Here is a 22,568-nt window from a genome sequence, read left to right on the forward strand (position 1 = left end):
AGATTTTCAAACCTTATTAAATTTTAAACTTAAAAAATTAAAGGATAGCATACATACAGACAAGTGCTCAGCATCTTTGGTGTAGTTAAGTTTCTTTCCATGAGGCAAGGCCAGCTAATGGAGGATTCTTCCAATCTTCATTTGAGTGAGCAAACCTAAAGACCCTAGTGTTTTAGCTCTGTAATTTTGAGCTTGGGAATTTTGCAAGCTACCAAATTTGAGCAAAAAACCTTGGGTATTTTTGCTTTGTTATAAGATCTCACTACATCCCTACTAGCCCTAACAAAAAACCCAAATATCGTGATTCTTAGATCACTTTCCCAGTGTCACCCACAAATATACATATGGATTCTTTATATAAATCAGTTATTACAAATTGGATTATCCCTCATGTCACAATTATAAGTTAGGAGTTTCATCACCACATACGTTCATGAGTACTAGAGGAATGCCATTGTTAACCATATGTGGCTCTCTGTATGAAACCACTTGAATACATACCATATGCTCTCTCACTTTTAATAAACACTAGTTTTAAATTTATTTAATTCACGTTGCCTTGAATTAAAAAGAATTTTAAGTTGTCTATCATGGCTTCAGAACATTTCATCTGTTTTATCACATTCTGTTGAAGGTTTTCAGTGATCCTCAGTTGCCTACGAGTGCACCTTCCTTAATCTGACATTCAGGAGTCTTTACGTTCTGTCTGTTGTCTTACTACCTGACTGTCTCTTGCTATTCCTTCTGCCTTCTTGTCCCCTGTTGGCAGCAGTAGATGCTAATTTATGCTAGTTGGCAGCAGTAGATGCTAATTTATACTAAATAGGACCATATCAGTCAAACTTAATGAACTCTCAATGAAAGAGAGTTTCTTTTTTTTCCCTCTCAAAAGTATATATTGAGTTCAGTTGGGTTGATATCTCTTATGCTCCCTATCTGTCTCTTTTTATAACAGTACATAATGTTTTCACATTTCTGCCATCTTTAGAATGATGTTTCCTTTTCATTCAATTCCTATAATAGTATCATGACTGTTCAGGTCCTCTCTTTTTCATAGAGCCCTCTAATATAGCTAGCTTAAGGTGTTTTCATCCTCGTTAGGAATTTTAGTCTACTTTTCCTATATTACACTGGCCAGTAATACATATTGCCTTTTTAATATCAATGTAGTTTTATATTGATACCTGATTGTATTATTTAGTTTTCCATTTGTTTATATCTTGTTTCCCCTCTAGAGTATTAAAATCACTTGTGAGCAAATATTAAGTCATATACAGTCTTTATAGATACATATATGTGTGTATGTATATTTATACAGACATGACTGTTTTATTGATTATTAATAAATTTGGGTATATTTTTTGAAACAGCTTTACAATGAGTTACATATTTGCTTTGAAACCACAAAATCAAGTGAAGCTGTGCTCCGGCAAAGTGTTGTTAGTCTTCAAGATCAGCTATTTCAAAAAGAGCAAGAAAATGCTAAATTAAAGGAAGAGCTTCAGGAATTACAAGGAGCACCCTATCCTTTACCTCAAGAAAGTGACTCGGAGCACTCGGAACAGGTGAGAGATATTTTCTTAAAATGTTACACAGTGCAATATCAAATTTTCTCCAATTGAAAAAACAAATTAAAAAAAATATATATCAGAATATTGTTGGTAGATGGTTTTATATTGTGCTTTTTTTTGTACTCTTTGTTGACATGAGTGTTATATACAATATGGATTCATATAGAAGTGCATATAGAAATACAGGGTGGGGCACCTGGGTGGCTCAGTCAGTTAAGCCTACGACTTCAGCTCAGGTCATGATCTCATGGTTCATGGGTTCGAGCCTCATGTCGGGCTCTGCTCTGACAGCTCAAAGCCTGCAGCCTGCTTTGGGTTCTGTGTCTCCTTCTCTCTCTGCCCCTTCCCTGCCCATACTCTGTCTCTCTCTCCAAAATAAATAAGCATTAAAATAAATATAGGTATAACTGGCATAGCTTTGATGATGAAACACTTCACTCAAATATAATAATGAACAGCAAATTAATAGGTCATGCCCACTTTGAGACTTTTAAACTGAATGAGGAAATGGAACGGAAAGCATATAAATAGTCTCATAAAGTAGTTGCTGTAATGCCTGGGATATGATACTTAATACCATGTAGTCCCAGTTTTGCCACTATTTTGATATATGTCTTTGGACAGGTCACTCGACCTTTCTACCTACTTCCTTGTATAATTCCTGAGGTAGTGCAAATGTAAAGATAAATATACAGTTTCAGGAGCCAGGTAAACCTGGGATCAAATTACAGCTCTGCCTGTGAGCTTTGTGAACTTGAGCAAGTTTCCTAACCCTTTTAGCCAAAGCTTCCCCACAAACAAAAATGTTAGTATTATTGCTATCTATGTCATAGAGTTTTATAAGCAGTAATGAGAAAATGCATTATCAAGTGCAGAGTTTGGCACAAAGGAATGTTCAGTGATACCTCTTTAAGATAATCTTAGGGGCGCCTGGGTGGCTCAGTCAGTTAAGCGTCCAGCTTTGGCTCAGGTCATGATCTTGCAGTTTGTGGGTTCAAGCCCCATGTCGGGCTCTATGCTGACAGCCAGCTCAGGTTCTGTGTCTCCCTCTCTCTCTGACCCTCCCCTGCTCACTCACTCACTCTCTCTCTCTCAGAAATAAATAAAACATTTAAAAAAATTTAAAAAAAGATAATCTTAAAGGTAACTTTGTAAGAGGTTGTATGAGAGGCTCAGTTGGTTGAGTATCTGGCTCTTGATTTTGGCTCAGGTCATGATCCCAGGGTCCTGGGATCAAGTGTCAGTTCGGACTCCACGCTGAGCATGGAGCCTGCTTAAGATTCTCTCTCTCTCTCTCTCTCTCTCTCTCTCTCTCTCTCTCTCTCCCCCCCTTCACCTCTCTCTCTCTCCCTCTGCCCCTCTCCCCTGCTCATGTACTCTTTCTCTAAATTAAAAAATTAAAAATATATATGGATTGAAAGAAAATAATCTCATTCCTGTAAGTTTATTCAAGTGTTAAGGCACTTGGCATTTCTTTACATTTTAGAATGTATTAATTTAGTTCAGAAATTGAATTAACACAAACATGTAATTGAGTACTTAAATGTTTATTAATGATCCTTTAACAGTAGTTTTTGAATCTAGCTTATTTTGTCTTGCTAACAGTTCAGCCTTAAGACAACAGGTTTTTTTTTTTTATGTCTTTATTTTGAGAGACAGAGACTGAGCAGGGGAGGGTCAGAGAGAGAGGGAGACACAGAATCCGAATTATAATTTATAAAAATACCATAATGTGTTGTTGCCTGGGGTCTGGTAATTTTGATTTATCATTATTTTATTAAGATTCTCATATGTTGTTTGGCATAGCTGTTTATTTAATGATTTAAAATTTTATGTGATTATATCATAGCTATTTGTACATTCATTTGTAGATAAGTATTTAGTTTATGTCCATTTTTTGCTATTATGAATAATGCTGGCATAGAAATTTTTGTGTGTGATTCTTGGTATACATATGCATGAATTTAGGTGAAATATATATCTAGAAATGGACATCCTGGATTTAGAGTGTAAAAATGTTACTTTCACAAAATACTTTTCAAAGTGGTTTTCATAAATTTTATTCCATCAGCAATGTATAAGGGAGCTAGTTGATTCCCATTCTCCTCAACATTTGGTATTGTCACACTTGTTTGTTGGCAACTAATTCAAGTGTAATGTTTTATTTTGATCTTCATGTGCATATCACTGATAAAAAACATCTTCAAATGATTACTAGCCATGTGCATGCCCTCTTCTGTAAAACATCTATTTATGACTTTTATCCAGTTTTCTACTGGGTTCTTATTGATTCATAAAAGTTATTTATATATTCTTGATTATTAATCTATAGTAAGTTAATGGGTGCCGAATATCTTATCTCAATGTGTACCTCATCTTTTCATTTACTTTCTTGTTAATTTTTTAATGTTTATTTATTTTTGAGAGAGAGAGAGAGGGAGGGAGGGAGGGACAGGGAGAGAGGGAGACAGAATCCAAGGCAGGCTCCAGGCTCTGAGCTGTCAGCACAGAGCCCAATATGGGGCTCAAACTCACAAACCATGAGATCATGACCTGAGCCGAAGTCGGATGCTCAACCCACTAAGTCACCAGGTTCCCCCTTTACATTTTCCTTAATGTGTCATTTGATGAACAGAAATTCTTAGTTTAGACAAATTAATCTTTTATAATGCTCTGGTATCTCAGTTAAGAAGTCCTTCTCTACCCCAAAGACAGAAAGTTTTGTACCTCTGTTTTCTTAAAAAATTTTTTGAAGCTTTGCTTATTGTCATTTATATTCACAATTCATTTCGAATGGTGTTTTGTGTGTAGTATAAAGTAAAGATCCATTTGTATTTATTTATTTTTCTTCAATAATAACCAGATTTTCCAGCTCAACTTGTTGAACAATTCCTTTTTTTTTCCCTGTGTGGTGCTGGGCTACCTCTCTCTTATATCCTGCTTCAGTATACTTGTGAGTCACTTTCTACTTTCTATATTCTCTGTGTTCCTATACAACGTTACATTGTGTTAATTATTATAACTTCATAATATGTCTTTATATTTGGTAGATATTCTACTTTCTTACTGCTCTTTAAAGTGTCTTGGCTTTGTTGGCATTTAGCACTTAAATATACCTTTAAGGATAATTTATAGTTTCATAAAAAACACTTGAAATTCTTCCTAAACAGTCTAAATAAAGGTAGTACAGTTTGCAAATCATAATTGTGTAACTAAGTGACATTTCAAAAGTGAACCCACCCATATAAATACCACTGAGATCAAATACAGAATATTACCAGAGTCCAGTAAACCTCCCTGATGTTCCTTATCATTAGTTTGTTCCATAAAGGTAACCACCATTTTGACTTCTGTCATCATTGATTAGTTTTGCTTATTTTTGAACCTTACAGTATTTTTTTTTCTTTTTTGGTAACTGTCCTTTATCACATTAAGGAAGTTCTCACGTATTCATAGTTTGATGAAAGCTTTTTCATGAACAGGTATTGAGTGTATACAGTACATCTTTTAAGATGATAGTAAGGCTTTTCTCATTTATTCTGTTAACATGGTGAATTACATTGATTGATTTTCAATTATTAATTTAATTTTGCATTCGTGAAATAAATCTAACTTCATTGTAATGTTTTATTGTTTTTATACATTGCTGAATTTGATTTGCTAATGTTTTGCTTTGTATTTTTGCATCTATATTTATGAGGGATATTGGGCTGTGGTTTTCCTTTCTTGAATGTTTCTTGTCAGATTTTGGTATCAAAATGATGCTGGTGTCCTAATACAAATGGCAAAATGTTCTTTTTACTAGAAGAGTTTGGGTAAGACATATTATTTCTTGCTTAATAATAAACACTTAATGCTTTCCTTCTAAAATAAGGAACAAGTCCATTCTTTTCAGCATTGTACTGGAGATTCTAACTAATACAAAAAGGCAAGAAATAAAATCACCAATTACAAATAAGAAAGTGAAACTGTTTTTATTCAGACAACATGAGCATCTGTATAGAACTCTACTGAATCTATGGTAAAGCTCTTAGAAATAGTAAGTAAATTTAGCAGTGTTGCAAAATGCAACATCAATTTATAATAGTTATATTTCTTAATATTAGAAACAAATAATTAGAAATTAAAAATTTTTAATGCCAATTATAATAACATCAAAGCCTATTTAATAATTAAGGATAAGTTTAACAAAATATACACTCGACCTATACACTGGAAGGTACAGTGAACATATCAGAGTGTAATTAAACACATACATAAATGGACAGCAATGCCAAATTCATGAATCAGAAGATAAAATATTATTAAGATTTAGTTCTTCCCAAATTGATCATTCATGTTATTCCAATCACAGTTCCAGAAGCCCTTCTTTTCTCTTTTTTCTTCCCTTCCCTTCCCTTCCCTTCCCCTCCCTTCCCTTCCCCTTCCTTCCCTTCTCTTCCCCTCCCCTCCCTTCCCCTCCCNCTTCCCTTTCTTTTCCTTTTTCTTTTTGAGAAATATAAGCCAATTCTAAAATTTGCAGGGAATGTCCAGAGCCCAGAGACCTCAAAGAACAAAATCAAGTTTCATAAAGAAAAAAATTGGAGGGCTTACACTACCTGATTTTTATACATTTTTATCAGGCTAAAAGAAAATCAAGATAGTGTGGTATTGGCATAACGATTGACAAAATCATTAGTAGAAGAGAAAAGAGTCCAGAAAAATACCCACTCCTATATGTCACTTTATAGTAACTCTTGAAATGAGGATAGGGTAAGTCACTATTCTTTTTTCAGAATGTTCTGTATATTCTTGCTCTGTTGCTTTTTTATAGAAATTAATTTTTTTAATGTTTATTTGTTTTTGAGAGACAAGGAGACCCAGAGCATGAGCTAGGGAGGGGCAGAGAGAGAGAGGGAGACACAGAATCCAAAGCAGGCTCCAGGCTCTGAGCTATCAGCAGAGCCTGCCACAGGGATCGAGCCCATGACTGTGAGATCATGACATAAGCTGAAGTTGGATGCTTAACCAACTGAGCCACCCAGGCCCTCTTTATAGAAATTTTAATATCAACTTATCAACTTTATGTATACCCATTTGTTTAGAAATGTTTCTAAGTTAACTTGTGATTTTCTTCTTGCCCATTTAATTATTTAGATGTGTATTGCCTCCTTTTGAAATGTATAGGAATTTTTTTTTCCCTGTACAGATCTTTCTTAACTTACAATGGAGTTACATCCCTATAAACCCATCCTAATTTGAAAATAGTGTATGTTGAAAATGTCCTCGGAGTGGTTGGGTGGCTCAGTTGGTTGAATGTCCACCTCTTGATTTCAGCTCAGGTCATGATTCCAGAGTTGTGGGATCAAGCCCTTCATTGGGCTCTGTGCTGAGTGTGAGCTTGGAGTCTGCTAAAGATTCTCTCTTTCTCTCTCTCTCTCTCTCTGCCTCTCTCTCTTTCTGCCCCTCTCCCCCACTGTCTCTCTCTCTCTCAAAAACAACTATATATATATATATATATGCATATATATGTATAGTGTGCTTTATGTATATGTATGTACTATATATATGTAAAGTATAGCAATACAATTAAAGGGATAAATAGAAAAATCAATGATCATATGGGGTGATTCTAACAACTCTCTCTTAGCAAATGACAGAAAAACTGATAAAAAATTAAATACAAAATCATTAAAGATAGAAGATCTGAACATTATCAACAACCATGACATAATTAAAATTGATATTTAAGGGACACTCCACCTAAAAGCTGCAGAATACAAATTATTTGCAACTATACATAAACCATATGCTGGTGATACAAGTCTCAATAAATTTCAAGTACAGTAACATTACACAGTACTATTTCTATTTCTCACCACAATATATTAGATTGAATAGAAAAAACACATACAAATTGTCCCTGACTTACAATGGTTCAGCGTATGATTTCTCAACTTTATGATAATGCGAAAGCAATTTGCACTCAGTAGAAATTGTACTTGAATTTTGAATTGTGATCTCTTCGCAGGCCAGCAATATTGCAGTAGGGTCCTTTTTCATGATGCTGGACAATAGCAGTGAGCCACAGTTCCCAGGCAGCCACATGGTCACAAGGACGCGTACAAATGTTCCATACCCATACGCCATTCTGCTTTTTGCCTCCAGTACAGTATTCAACTAATCACCTGAGATATTCAATATTTTATTACAAGCTTTCTGTTAGATGATTTTGCCCAACTGTAGGCTTGTATAAGTATTCTGAGCATGTTTAACATATGCTAGGCTAAGCTATGATGTTGGGTAGTCTAGATATATTGAGGACATTTTCTTTTGCATTAAAAGAAATTTTTAATGTTTATTTTTGAGAGAGACAAAGTGTGGGTGGGGGAGGGGCAGAGAGAGAAGGAGACAGTTTCTTTTCATTGCAGTGTTAATTCATTTAAAGTTTTTAAAAAATGTTTATTTATTATTGAGACAGAGAGAAACGCAGCATGAGTGGGGGAGTGGCACAGAGAGAGGGAGACACAATCTGAAGCAGGCTCCAGGCTCTGAGCTGTCAGCACAGAGCCCAACATGGCATTCCAACCCACAAACTGTGAGATCATGACCTGAGCTGAAGTCAGACGCTCAACCGACTGAGCCACCCAGGTGTCCCAGTTCATTTAAAGTTAATAAAATGATTAACATGGTTGGGTTTGGTGTACCATTTAACATTAAAAAAAATTATCCTGTTAATGTTCCTCTGTCCCTCTTTTCATTCTTTCTCTTGGGTTAATTGACTCTCTCTCTCTACCTCTCTTTCTCTCCATTTCTCTCTCTCTCTATCTGTCTCAATAATATATATAGTTGTTTTTGAGAGACAGTTGGGGAGAGGGGCAGAAAGAGAGAGAGAGACAGAGAGAGAATCATTAGCAGGCTCCACAAGCACACTCAGCACAGAGCCCGATGCAGGGCTTAATCTCATGACTCTGATATCATGACCTGAGCCAAAATCAAGAAGTGGATGGACGCTCAACCAACTGAACCATCCAGGTTCCTCAACTGTTTATATATTTTTAAGAGCAATTTAAAAATTTCTGTTTACTGTCTTCTGGACTCTGCTATTTCTGATGATAAGTCAAAGGGACTTTGTTTCATTCATTACTTAAATGTGATGTTCCAGTTTTGTCTAGCCTTAAAAAATATAATTTAGCTTTAAGCATTTTAACTATCAAGTTTCCAAGTGTGGTTTTCACTGTAGTCAGGCTTCTTACAGTTTGCTGGATTTCTTGATTTTTGTAAAAAAAATTGTGCTTATTTATTTAGTAGGTTGGGGAAAACGTGTTGACATTATTTCCTCAGTTATTTTTCTGACTCCTCTCTCTTCTCCATTTGAGATTCCTGTTTCACTTGTATTAGACTTCTTAGTGTTGTCCCCTAGATCAGCGAGTGTCTCTTCATTTTTTTAAATCTTAATATCTATATATCTTCAGATTACTTAATTTCTGTTAATTTATAATCAAATAACTGTTATCCCTAATTTGTTTTTAAGCCTTTCTGTGAAATATTCTTTAAATATTGTTTATTTCATTGGTGGAATTTTCATTTGATTCATTATTATAGTGTGTATGAATCTGTGGAATTTCCTTATTTATTCATATCTTGCAAACACATTTTTCTTTAGGTCCTTATTGTAATAGTTAAAATAGGGCCTTTAAAATTATTATATTTTAATTCTGTCTTTTGGGATTTCTTGGGTTTGTTGATGAGTGGTTTTCTTTTGCTTAATAGGGGTCACATATTAATATTTCTGTGTGTCTAATAATATGTTCTAGATGCTCTGGTTTCTGTTGTACTACTTACATAAGTACTGAAGTTTTTTGTTTTGTTTTTAATCAGAATTTAACTAGGTTTGATGTAAACTCTAAGCCCTAATTCCTTTCAGGTGGGTGCAGTTAAATTGCTTTTATATTCTTTTCACCTTACCTAGATTGTTTAGAGGTCTGCCTCATGTATGAATAGTTGAGGTATTTGTTATACTTCTGTTTTTCTCTTTTCTAGAATTTCCCCTTTCTGGCTGCGTGGCAGGCCTGAACTGTGTTCCCTGTAAGTTTCTATTGGAATTTTAGCTTTCCCACATAGTATCTATTGTGACACACCTTAAGGTAAAAATTCATAAAAATGGCAAGGTCACTCAGTGGTGTTCTGTTTTCCAAGTATCAGTTCTTGTGCAGTTTCTTCCTTTGTTTGATTATTCTCTGTTATCTTCAGGTGGTTGTTTTTATATTTTGCTCAGTGTTTAAATAGTTGTATGTAGGAGACTTAATCTGATGGGATCAATTCAGCCATTATTGTAAATGGAACTCCCCGGTCTTTTGACTTTGTAGAGTATATTTTAACTAGCTTTTAATCACTTTTCATGCAATGCAAGGAGCTTAATACATTTTTTTCGTATCTTTGTTTTATATTTTCTTCCTGTATATATTTTACCCTATAAGACGTTATCATTATTATCATTTTAAAAATCAGTATTAATATCTGAGTGGTCTTCCTTCTTTTCTGCAGTTCTGTTTCCATCAAGGGTCTTTTGCCTTCTGTATTAAATATTCCTCCAGTATGCGTAGATCTGAGGGAGCTGTGGGGAGAAGAGTAAGGAGTGATCTCAGAAAGGTAGATGTTAGGACACCATAATGATGTAGGTTTCACTCTGAGTGAGATGGAAATTAATTGGTGTGTTTCAAATAGAAATGCAGCATGGAACCTATTGGAGTGTTTCAGTTGGAAGAATGATAAGATCTAACTTTAAATTTTAAAAGGGTCACCCTGGCTGCAATACAGAAAAGAGACTATAGGAAACAAGGATGGGAGCTGGGGGACAAATTTAAGTGACAGCTGTGAGGATAAAAGTGAAATTCAGTGGATGCTTAGATTAGGGTGTGAGACATAGTTTGATTTTGGAAATATTCAAAGGTAGAGCCCACAAAATCTGAAGGTGTCTTAGATGTGAATGAAGTATGAGAAGAAGGGAAGAATTAAAAATGAATCCAGGATTCCCAGGGCTAACTGGACAAATAGATTTGCCATATTCTGAGGCAAGAAATACTATTCTAGCATGTCTCTTAGCAGGAAGGAGGACACTGAAGTTATACAGAGAAGTGGAAGCCCCAAATCAGGGACATAGTAATAGGAATGGAGAGAAATGGCTGACTCAGGATCTACAAGTGAGTAACATACTCTTTATCATGTCATTACTGTAACTCTTCTTGAGATTTAGTCCAACTAGACTTATCTTTTCATTCATCATTCTTCCATCCATCCATTTGTTATTTATTCATTCATGCATTATTCAGTTACATAGTCAGCGCTTATTAAAATTCTACTGTATTCTAGGTATAACGTTTAATGTCAAAGAATACAAAGAGGAATAAGTCAGTCTGCTTTTATGAATCTTATAGATAGCTATGCGGACAAGAAAATAATTATTATAAACTGGACTATAATGGACGTATGAGCAAACTTTGGGAAAGAAGCTTTACAAGGAACATGTGTATAGAGAGGAAAAGGGTTGTCAAAGCTTTCACAGAGAAAGTGCACTATATCTGAGGAGTTTTTACCTTGGTGGAAATGAATTAGCATAGGCCCTGAGGTGAGAAAGTGTGTGTGTTGTGTCTTGGATACTGAGAACAGATAGTAAGTGCTTCTCAGATTTAAATATGCATCCCAGTCACCTGGTGTAGGGGCTTGTTAAAATAGATTCTGATGCAACAGGTCTAGACTGAAGCCTGAGAGTCACGTTCCCAGATAGGTGATGCCGTGACAGCTGGCCCAGGGATCAGTCTTTGATTAACAAGAGACTGAGTGGGCAAGTAGATTATAAAGTTGAGGGGAAATGGTAGGAGTATTTTATTCTTTCTTTCATTTTTCCTATCCCTAATTTATTTTTTTCAAATGCTTATGATGGAACTTTTCGTGCATGATTTTTATGGGTTACATTTAGAGTATTAGATAACAACAACATAAATTCTGTAGTCTGGATCCCTTGTTACCTTGGCCCTGTGTTACCTTGGACAGGTTACTTAATCTCTCTAAGTCTCAGTTTTATCATTTGTAAAATGGGTATTATAAAAGTACCTACCTCATAAGAGTTTTATGAAAATTCCATGAGGCAATGCATGGTGGGCATTTAGAGTATAAGTTACTAATTAGTTGTCTTAATATCATTGTATAGGAAAAATACTTCTTGTGTCATGTTAGTAAATGTGAAATGTTTTCCTGTATTGGTGGTGATTTATCTTCTCTTCTTCCTGATCTCACTTATAATCGGAATTATTGGTAAGCTAACTGACAGTCTTTGCCATAGAAAAGGGCAAAGCTAATTGGTTCATATGGGATTGAAACCTGTGACCTTTGATTTCTTAGCACCCCGCTCTTAACTAGCTGAGTTCTGAATGACTGCCTGCTCTTATCTCAGAGTGCTTGTTTATCTTGTTCATGCAGAAGTCCTGTTTTTTGCCTTGGAGGAATATCTTACAGTAAAGGACAAGAAAGAAATCTAAGCCTTATATTCACCTGTGAATGAGATTCACTTCAAGTGGCTAACAGCAGACCACAAGATTGGGGTTGTGAATTTTAACCACATGCTTGTTTATTTTTATTTTGTTTCACTGATAGTCTATTCATTCCTTTCCTAAGTGGCAGAGAATTGTTTTTCTGTATGTTGTTTTCCCTTATGTTCTCACTTTCTTTTCAGAAAATTTATTACTCAAACTTCAACTCCACAGAAAAATAAATGTAATGCCTATATACTCAACCAGTACTCTTGAAGTGCTCCTCTTTGATCCCATTTTACTTATTTTCCTTAATAATCACTCTCTTGGCCATTAATTTTAATTTTAACTTCTTATTAAGTCCTACCTATTAAAACTGTGTTCTTAAATAATATATCATTTGGTATTTCTTTTATTTAAACCTTAAAAATACCATCTTCTTTGTCTATTATGCTTTGCAGCTAGGTGTGTTTATTTTTAAACTTCTTTTTGCAAGATAACTCACAGTTGTTGAGTGTAGCTATATTTTTTTTTCTCCTTCTCTGAACAGTCTGCTGTATGGATGAACTACAAATTATTTATATCCACTCTTTTTGTCAATGAACAGTTTTTTAGCTGTAGGAATTTTACACACTACTGCTATGAACTTTGTAGTACACGTGTCCTTATCCACATTTGTAAGACTTTCTCTAGGATATATTTCTAAGGGTGAAATAGCCTGTCATGGGTATGCAAATTGTCAGGCTTATAAGAAAATGCCAAATTGGTTGCCAAGGTGTCTGTCTCAAATTATAGACTTCTTAGTTGCATTCTTTTTAAAAAATTTTTAAAAATATTTTATTTATTTTTGAGAGAGAGAGAGAGACAGCATGAGCAGGGGAGGGTCAGAGAGAGAGGGAGACACAGAATCTGAAGCAGTCTCCAGGCTCTGAACTGTCAGCACAAAGCCTGATGTGGGGCTCGAACCCACGAACCGTGAGATCATGACCTGAGCCGAAGTTGGATGCTTAACCGACTGAGCCACCCAGGTGCCCCCTTAGTTGCATTCTTCAAAGGGATAAAATAGTATCTCATTCTGGTTTCAATTTGTATTTCTTTGATTTCTAATGAGCTTGATTGAGCATCTCATGTTTATGTTACATGATATACCTGTTTGTATCTTTTATTCATTTTTCTATTAGAATGTTTATCTTTTTGTTGAGGCTTTTTCTTTTATTTTAGATGCTCTTCTTTTGTTAGTTATTATATTATTGACCCTAATGTAAGCTTCTGTATTACATAAACCTCCAGATCTTTGTGGCTTAGAATAATTTATTTCTTCTTTACATAGCTCTCCAATGTGACTGTTACTTGGATTTTCAACTTCTAAGCAGTGATTTAGAAATCTAAGCTCCTTTCATCTTTGGGCTCCATTAGCTTTCAATATGGCTACCAACATTGTGCTGAAATCATGTCTACTCTAGCCAAAAAGAAGGGAGAAGAGGCCTAGGGAAACATATTTAGGAATTTTTTTATGAATAAGACTCCAAGGTGGCACATATTACTTCTGCCAGCATTATTTGGCAAAGAATTGCAAAGAATTTTGGGAAATATGAGCCCACAAATATTGGGAACTATGTGTCCATTTCCAAAAAAAGAGCAAGTGAGTTTAGACATCAGACAGCAGTCTCAGCTTTCAGGTTTTTTGTTTTTTTTTTTTAATATTTTTATTTATTTCTAGGAGAGAGAGAGACAGCGTGAGCAGGGGAGGGTCAGAGAGAGAGGGAGATACAGAATCTGAAACAGGTTCCAGGCTCTGAGTTGGCAGTCAGCACAGAGCCCGACGCGGGGCTCGAACCCATGAGCCGCGAGATCATGACCTAAGTGAAAGTCGGACGCTTAACCGACTAAGCCACCCACGCGCCCCTCAGCTTTCAGTTTTAATTGTTGTAAATATCTTCTTGCAGCTTGTCTTATTACATGTTCTATGGTGTCTTTTGAAAAATGGTTATTAATTTTAATATAGTTGAATTTCTCATCATTTTCTCTTAAACTTTGTGCTTACTGTATCTTGTTTAAGACATCAAACCTTATCCTGAACTCAAAAGATATTTTCATCTAAATTATTATAGTTTTGACTTCCACATATAAGTCTTTATGTGGAATTGATTTTTGTTTATAGTGAAGAAGAGTATTCAATTTGTTTTTTTAAAAATCTGAGTGTCTGTTTCAGCACTTATTGTTGTGCTAATACTCCTTTTGTCAGTGATCTGCACTGCTTCCTTTGACATTTTTTTATTTCATGTATAAATGGGTCCATATTTAAGTGGGTCTATTTTAGGCTCTGTAATCATTTGCATTGTGTAATTGTTTTTAATTTCTGAAATAACAACACTGTTCATTATTATAGCTTTATAATGAATATTGATATCTGATGTGATACATCTTTGCAGTTTATTCTTCTTCAACAGTGCTTTGGATATTCTTGATACTTTGCTCTTCAGTATAATGTAACCAGCTCTCAAGTTCCCTGAAAAATCTTATGGGAATTATTTGAGAAGAATTGACATTTTTAGCATTTTAAATCTTTTTCATCCCTAAATATGCTCTGCCTACTTCAGTTTAGGACTTCCTTAATCATTTAAACAAAGTTTTATAATTTTATCCATAATGGTCTTATATCTCTTTATTAGATATGTAATATCTACTGTCTCTTATTAGATTCTGAATGGCTTACATTTTTGTTGCTATTTAGCTGCTTGTCTTTTTGTTAGGTTTTCTGTTTCTTGTGAATAGCAATGCAGTTGATTATAAGATGTTTATCTTATATATAGTCACCCTGTTAATCTCTTATTAATTCTAGTGTTTTATAGATCCCTCTGGGTTTTCTGTGTGGATAGTCTGTAAATTATGGCACTTTATTTTTTCTTTAAAAATCCTAATGTGTTATACCAATGTTTTTACATTTTACTATACAGAAGTTCAGTAGAAGTGGTAAGACGGTGTATTTGTCTTTTTTTTTTTCATTTTAAAGGGAATATTACATCTTGCATAAGGAAGTTATCCATAAATTTCTTATAGATTCTTTTTATCAGTTTAAGGAGCCTGATCAATATCATATATAAATGGTGGTAAATTTTATCAAAATTTTATCTTTTGATACCTGAGCCATTTCCAACCATTTATAAACTAATGCATTCATTTTACTGATATTTTATTTGTTCTTTAAATCTCTATTTAGAAGGAAATTGGTCTGTTATATAAACTTTGTCCTGTCTTTATCTTGTTTTGCTAATAAGACTAGCGTCATACAATGAGATATTGAGCAAAAAAGACTTCAGAATGTAGTGCAGAAGCACAGCATAATGGGAAATATGAAAGAGTTAAGCAGATTTGGATTAGAGAATGAGAACTTCAAACCATGTCTAATTATAAAAGGTAAGGTAGAGAATAGAGGCATGGCAGTAAACTCCAGCTATATAAGTGGTCTTTTCAAAACTTCCAGGGTAGTTTGACTTTAAATCTGCAAACTTTTTACTGGTTCAGTTTTGGGGTTTCTATAGCATGAGAGTATGATAATTCCATAAGAATTGATACAGGAGTTAGGACTCTTATGATGATTCACATAAATCATAATAAAAGGCAAAATGAGGTTAGATACAGTGAATTCAAGACAGGTAGTGGTGGCAGGTTGTATATTGAAAATAGAGAGGTCTGTGCCAAGGGTTCCTCTTAATCATCTGTAGTTTAATGTGAGGAGACACATAGGTAAAACTAGTTTTTAGCCCCAGTGCTTGGCCTCTTCTTCAGTCCAGAAGATGGTAGAAGAAGACCTAAGAAGGGACGCCTGCTATTAGACCTCAAGTGTGCTTTCACTCTTGAACCCTACATGTGGCTCTGTGTGTGTTGTAAAGGTATATAAAAACAATGGATAATATATATATTATATAGTTGGAAACATATAGTATATAAGTTTGTAAACTGCTTATTCAATTACCATTTCATTATAATAGGATTAAATGTTTAAAAAATTTTTTGACTTAATAGTCTAATATAGGAATGTACCTTTTTTGTTTTACCTTTTAAATGTTTATTTTAGATTCTACTATATCGAACACAGTGGTTACAAAGTTGTACAAGTACTTTTCCTTTGAAGCTTGCGGTTAATAAGTACCATCATTCTCATGACTAGAGCCCTATGTGGCCTGGTGATACACAGGAACCTATTAGATATGTTTATTTACTTAGAAGGTTACTTACTTATTTTTGGTTAACATTTCTTAAATTTTTTTTTATGTTTATTTTTGAAAGAAAGGGAGAGGGACAGTGTGAGTTGGGGAGATGCAGACACAGAATGTTAAGCAGGCTTCAGGCTCTGAACTGTCAGCACAGAGCCTGATGCAGGGCTTGAACTCACAAACCGTGAGATCATGAGCTGAGCCAAAGTCAGATGCTTAACCAACTGAGCTACCCAGGCGCCCCTAACATTTTATGCATGCACAACCAACTACCATAGGCTATGATGTTTTGTGTTTTCTTTTTTTAATTTGAATATAGTTGAGACACAGTGTTAGATGTTGTACGGGTGTACAACATAGTGATATAACATCTCTTATGTTACGCTATGCTCACCAGTGTAGCTAGCATCTCTCACCAGACAATGCGGTCATAATATCATTGACTATATTCCCTATGATGTGTCTTTTAGTCCCATGACTTATTCATTCCCAAACTGGAAGCCTGTTTCTCCCACTCCCCTAAGTGATTAGTATTTAAATTTCAACAATGCTTATTGAATGAACTCATGAAAAAATGTATATCCTACTCCAAACCCACCTAGCCTATCTCACAATGATCAAGTATTCTTTGACAACAATTACAGTAAGTAGGTGATAGGAACATTAAGAAATCAACTTTCACAAGGGATTGTCTAATTGTGATGTGGAATACTTACACACGGGGTAAAAATTTCTGTTGTCTTTTTTTTTTTTTTTTTTTAGCAGTGCTGAATTGACTTGGTAGAATTTTCCAATGCAGCAAAGGAGAAAAAGATGTCAGTTTTAGTTAGTTTCGTTTTCTTGCCAATCTGGGGGACTAGTATTGATAGTGGCTAACTTTCATCTGCTTAAGTATTTTAATTTCTCAGTTGGTAGAGAGGAGATGGGAATGTACTACCTTAACTTAGGATCAGAATGCTGTTAAGCCTTTTCATACTATAGTTGGGATATATGTCAGCATTAATTAGTTTGCTTTTCATGATTTTTACTAATTATTGTTTTAGTTATACTTTTTTCTTCCACATTTTTAACAGGGAAGATTATCAATTTTGTACTCTCTCTGGGTATCTTACTGTTACAGCATCAAAAATAAATTTTAATATATTAGGACAAAATGCCATTTATAATATACTTTAAAATTATGTTTCTCAGCATCTTATTTCACACTTTACTAATTTAGAATTTATATATAAACACGTTTTGAATAGCTGACTTATTCTAAAGCATTATGTAAAAGCTGCTTTGACTTAATTATACCCAATGTTTATATATATATTTTTTATAAACTTTTTTTAACATTTATTTGTTTTTGAGAGAGACAGCATGTGAACGGGGGAGGGGCAGAGAGAGAGGGAGACACTGAATCTGAAGCAGGCTCCAGGCTCTGAGCAGTAAGCACAGAGCCAGATGTGGGGCTCAAACTCACCAGCTGCGAGATCATGACCTGAGCTGAAGTTGAAAGTCTAACTGACTGAGCCACCCAGGCGCTCCCTCAATGCTTATATTTTTAATTCACTTGTATACGTAGACAAAGCCACAGAAATGTATGGGAAATGATTTCTCAACAGTTTCATATTTAATCAACCTTCAGGAGAAAACAGATCAATGGTAAAATAATGCTAGGTCATTATTTTTAACCTTGATAAATGAAGAACATTTTTTATTTAAAAGAAAAAAATTGAAGTATTTATCTTTCATAAGTCTTAGCTATAAACTTTTTTCTAAGTCTCTTTCTGCATTATAGTCCAATATTTGAACTTGTTATAATCATACAACTTCAGTACCCTGCATGAAAAATCAACTATTTCTTCTTAAAAGTGGAGGTGGGGGGGACTTCAATAGTTATACTGATATTTTAAGCCTGCTTTTAAGTTCCAAGCAGAATGAAACAGCCCAAGATATTAAAATCTAGAAATTTAGCATATATAATGGAAACTGCAACTCACCTTTAACTACTCTATAGTGGCACTTCTCTTGCTGCTATCATAAAACTTAAGAACGTTTTAGTGATTTTTTTCCCTACTATTATTCAAAATTACATTACCCTTACTGAAATCCGAATGGCTTTTAGTGGATTAATTAAACTGTAGCTGGTTTGCCATCTGGGTGCAGCTTGTTTGGCTGCCTTTTCACAGAAAGATTTCTCATAGAATAAAGACTATTTTTTGTTAGAATACAGCTGCGAGGCTTCACTTTCTAAGGAACGAATAGTTTATGCTCTCTTAGAGGAGATTTGTGATAAAACTCAATTTGTAAAATAAAAAACCCTATTATTGCCTTTCTTTTTGAAGTTTATTAATAGTACACTACAAGCTTTTTTATATTCTGTGTACATTTGTAAAAAATACATTTTGTGTCTTGATAACTTGTAATGTTAAGTAGATCCTAGGTTTAGGCTAGATGTGAAAAAAAATGGGAAACAGGGAATTAACTAAATCTGATTTTTATGGCTCAAGTGGTTTCATTAAATTAGAGTGCTCTGTGTTGTTCATTAATGAACCTGTGCCATATGCTTTAACTGTTCTGGTCAATAGCTGATAAAGAAAGGCTGGTGGGTTTGCTTTTTCTCTCTTTCTTTTTTTTTTTTTGCATAAAGCTGAATAAAAATATCCATGTGATGGGCTTTTATCAAAGGAGTTACTTTGAATTCAGTAACTACTACTGAGGCAATATGGCTCGCAATTTGCGACCCAAAGGTAGTCATACATTATTGGAATACAGCCTACTGCGCTTCACATTACACAGATGTGAAGGCCTGATTATAGCTGCTTCATAATTAACAGTGATCCGATTTGTTTTGTGGCATAAATGGTGCATGTGTAGAACATTAGCCATGGCACTCTCATTCAAATTCAACTCAAGGGCTCAGCGGCAGGCGGGTCACGAGCTTCAGGGAGTAGAAGCACAAGCTCCTCCATATGTTCTTGCTGCATCTTACTATGGCTATGAGTGCAAGATAAGTTCCCCAAAGAACCTAATCGTGTTCTGTAATTACAGCGCGGCTTTCTGCTGGCTAGAAATGAGGGAGAAGCTAAAACACTCCCTCATCAGATAATTTGTAAATTACTTTACATGGCGGATGCCTAACTCAGTTGGTTTTCAACTGCTGAAATTATAAATAATTGTAACAGATGTGGCAATATGGCTGGCCTCCAATAAATGAGGCCCTTGATAATTTGGCCAACCCTTTGACAGGCCAATTTAATAAAATGTGAACAAAATCTTCTTGCTAATAATTTATCATCCTTTTTCCCAATAGAATAAATTTAATTACCCTAGCAGTTAACAAGGTCACACCCAGATGCCAAACTCGGCTACAGTTTTGATAATGCAATCAGGAATTGAGAGGTGATGACAGCGTTGTTGTTTTTTTCATTACCTGGCTTCACATAAACACAGGTGGCGTAGCTTTCTTGTCAGTTTTTAATAATTACAGGCTATTATGGAATGCATAGTTAGCAGATTGAAAACCACACTTTAGTGAATTTGTTTGAGTATGATTGAGGTTTTAATGTATAGAGATGATAATGCATAACAAGCACAGTCCCTTGCTTATACCTTTAGTGCACAAATTCTGATTCTTTTACTGGTGACATAAGTGTCAAATGTTTACAAAACTTAGAGTACACAGTATAATAAGTAATGGATTGCACTGAAAAGTTCCATATTTAGAGACATACTGAAAGGGTAATTAAGTCCTCGAATATAGAAATTCATTTTAGGAGACACCATTAACAGGTACACTTTAAATATTTAGATTCGCAAATTCTGAATGTGAGGCATATCATATCCTTCTGGAAAACTTGATTATATTCACTTTTGTAATTTAAGGTAAAAAAAAAATCTGTAGAAAAATCACTTTGTCGTTCCATTCTAATTTTTAAGTGAGCCCACGATTAGTTTACTCTTGGGATTAGAATCTGTAGTCAATGTGTATATTACAGAGTTAGCACTCTAAACACTCTTTTATGACATATAAATATCACTGATTTTTGTCACTGCAGTATGATATTTACATGCCATAGAAGAACCAATTAGCTTGTGGTTGCTCAATTTTGTAATAAAGATGATGTTGTCATTCACTGGATATGACTGTAAATCAACAGAGCACCCATTTATAACCCATTTATTATTAAATATGGTATATAGAAGTAAAGTTCTGAAATTGGATTTTTCACTTTCATTTGTTCACTAATTTGGCTGAACCACACAAGTGTTTAGATAGTAAAGGAAAGTTTAACTTAACTGACTACTTTATAGTACTGAATTTTGCTATAATGTGACATTCAGGTGGCGTTTATGAGAGGAGATGGTGATATTTTAAGTGTAGTAAAAAGCTTCATTATTTTGTGATCTCTAAATGCAGTCTGAGAATATTTGGGTTAAAAGTGAGTGAATGGAAGAAATGCAGATATTTATATTTTTAAAAAGTGTGTGCTAGCTGAATTTATTGATATTAGTCATTTATTACTCAATTTAGTAGTCTTTCTAAAAGTGAGGCGTAAATTTAAGCTGATACACTTCACTCCATTTGTGAACTTTTATAATATGACTATCTTGATTTATGATGTCGTGTTGACTTGATATTATTTTACTCTTTCCTTTTTAAAAAATAATATTTGACTATTATTAAAGTCATCTGTTTTCAAGTGGTGGATGATTTAGCTAACAATGTTTTATAAATTGGTGGTAGATATATTTCTGCATTTCTAGAATCAACTTAAATAAAAAGTCGAGTTTTTGTAGGGATTCAGGCATTTCATGAGAAGGAAATTTTATATACATATATATAAATAAAAATTTTATATATATAAAATTTTATGTATGTATATATTCCAGTATATATTATATATATTTATACTATGTCTTCTTTCAAGAGAATTTGAGTTGATTTTCAGAGAACAGTTTTTCAAGATGTCAGTTTCTCTGATATATACATATACAGATTAGAAATTTTATATACATACACATATTACAGATTTTAAACACACATGTATGTTTAATGTATACTTAATTTTCAGTGAGATTAGGGGAAACTATTTCCTTTGCTGAGGTATCATGCCCTTTTATATGTTTTCCTTTGCAATAGGCTACATTATTGACAGGTTTGGAATTTATAAATTTCTTAAGATAGTATGTGTGATGTGCTTATCTATAGCTAGGAAAACAATTTTTTTTTTTTTTTACTAAATGGTAGATACTATTTTAATATAGTAGGAAACAATAAGTTTAATTAAAATTTACTAACAAGGGAAAACAACTTACAATTCTTTGTGATCATTATGATTTTGAAATGATTTTCTGTTTATTAGGCATTATTCACTCAGTCTCTATAATGCTATGTGATGTTGCTTCAGCATGACTAGATATTTAATTTATATAATTCTTAAGAGTTATTGACACAACATTAAAAGTGTCCCATGTCCTCCTTCTACTCTACATTTTCTATAGGACTTTTTGATCAAAATTACCTTTGTGGATCAATGTGAAAGAAAAGTTCTATATTAATAATGGTCACGTTGAAGAGAGAGTTCCAATTGGAGGCATTTGGACATATACTCCATTGATCACCTCTCATAAGGATTAACTATGGTCTAGCACTGTACCATTCATTATCTTTTAAGACTGAACTATAGAGGTGAAAAAGGATTTTTGATATTAGAGAAAAAATTGTTGATACAATACTAATAACTTTTAGTAAGAAAATTAAATTTTGAAATATCTAGGATTTTAAGACAATAGATAGAATGAACTTCCTCAGACAAGGGGACTGATTGTCTTCATTTTGGTAAGCCTTCAATGCAGCAGTTGAAAAGGATAGTGAAAGTAAAGATATATACATTTCTCATATATATTATAAGAAATATATTTATATAATTATTAAGTTTTAAGAGCACACTTGGTATAGTATGGATGGGGGACAAGAGGGTAACTTTACAGTGGAGTAGTCTGACAAATGCTACTTTATCTAGGTGATCAAGGTCAACATCAGTTAGTCAAACCATGTTGATACTATGTGCCTTTGATATGATATAATGAAATACTTTACTTCTATGATCTTCCTTCTCTGAACTCATAACCCGTCTAATCATGAAAAATATTTAGACAGATTCCAGTAGAGGGATATCCTACAGTGCCCTGCTTTTCATTCTACTCATCAAAACTATCAGTGTTATTAAAAGTAAAGAAAGTCTGAAAAACTGTCACAGCCAAGAGTTGCTGGCATAAGTGAA

At 34.1% G+C, this 22,568-nt stretch overlaps 1 protein-coding gene across 2 annotated transcripts in view; it reads left to right on the forward strand.

Moving 5' to 3' along the window:
* The window catches only part of CNTLN (centlein), a 283,942-nt gene that overhangs the window by 114,217 nt on the left and 147,157 nt on the right, over nucleotides 1-22,568 (forward strand). For both annotated transcript variants that reach the window (XM_077765063.1, XM_077765065.1), the window contains exon 8: nucleotides 1,371-1,565. In XM_077765063.1, coding sequence (XP_077621189.1) covers nucleotides 1,371-1,565 — 195 coding nt within the window. The remainder of the gene's footprint in view (nucleotides 1-1,370; nucleotides 1,566-22,568) is intronic.

Source organism: Crocuta crocuta, unplaced genomic scaffold (genome assembly GCF_008692635.1).
Source record: "Crocuta crocuta isolate KB4526 unplaced genomic scaffold, BGI_CrCroc_1.0 scaffold687, whole genome shotgun sequence".
Classification (NCBI taxonomy): Eukaryota; Metazoa; Chordata; class Mammalia; order Carnivora; family Hyaenidae; genus Crocuta; species Crocuta crocuta.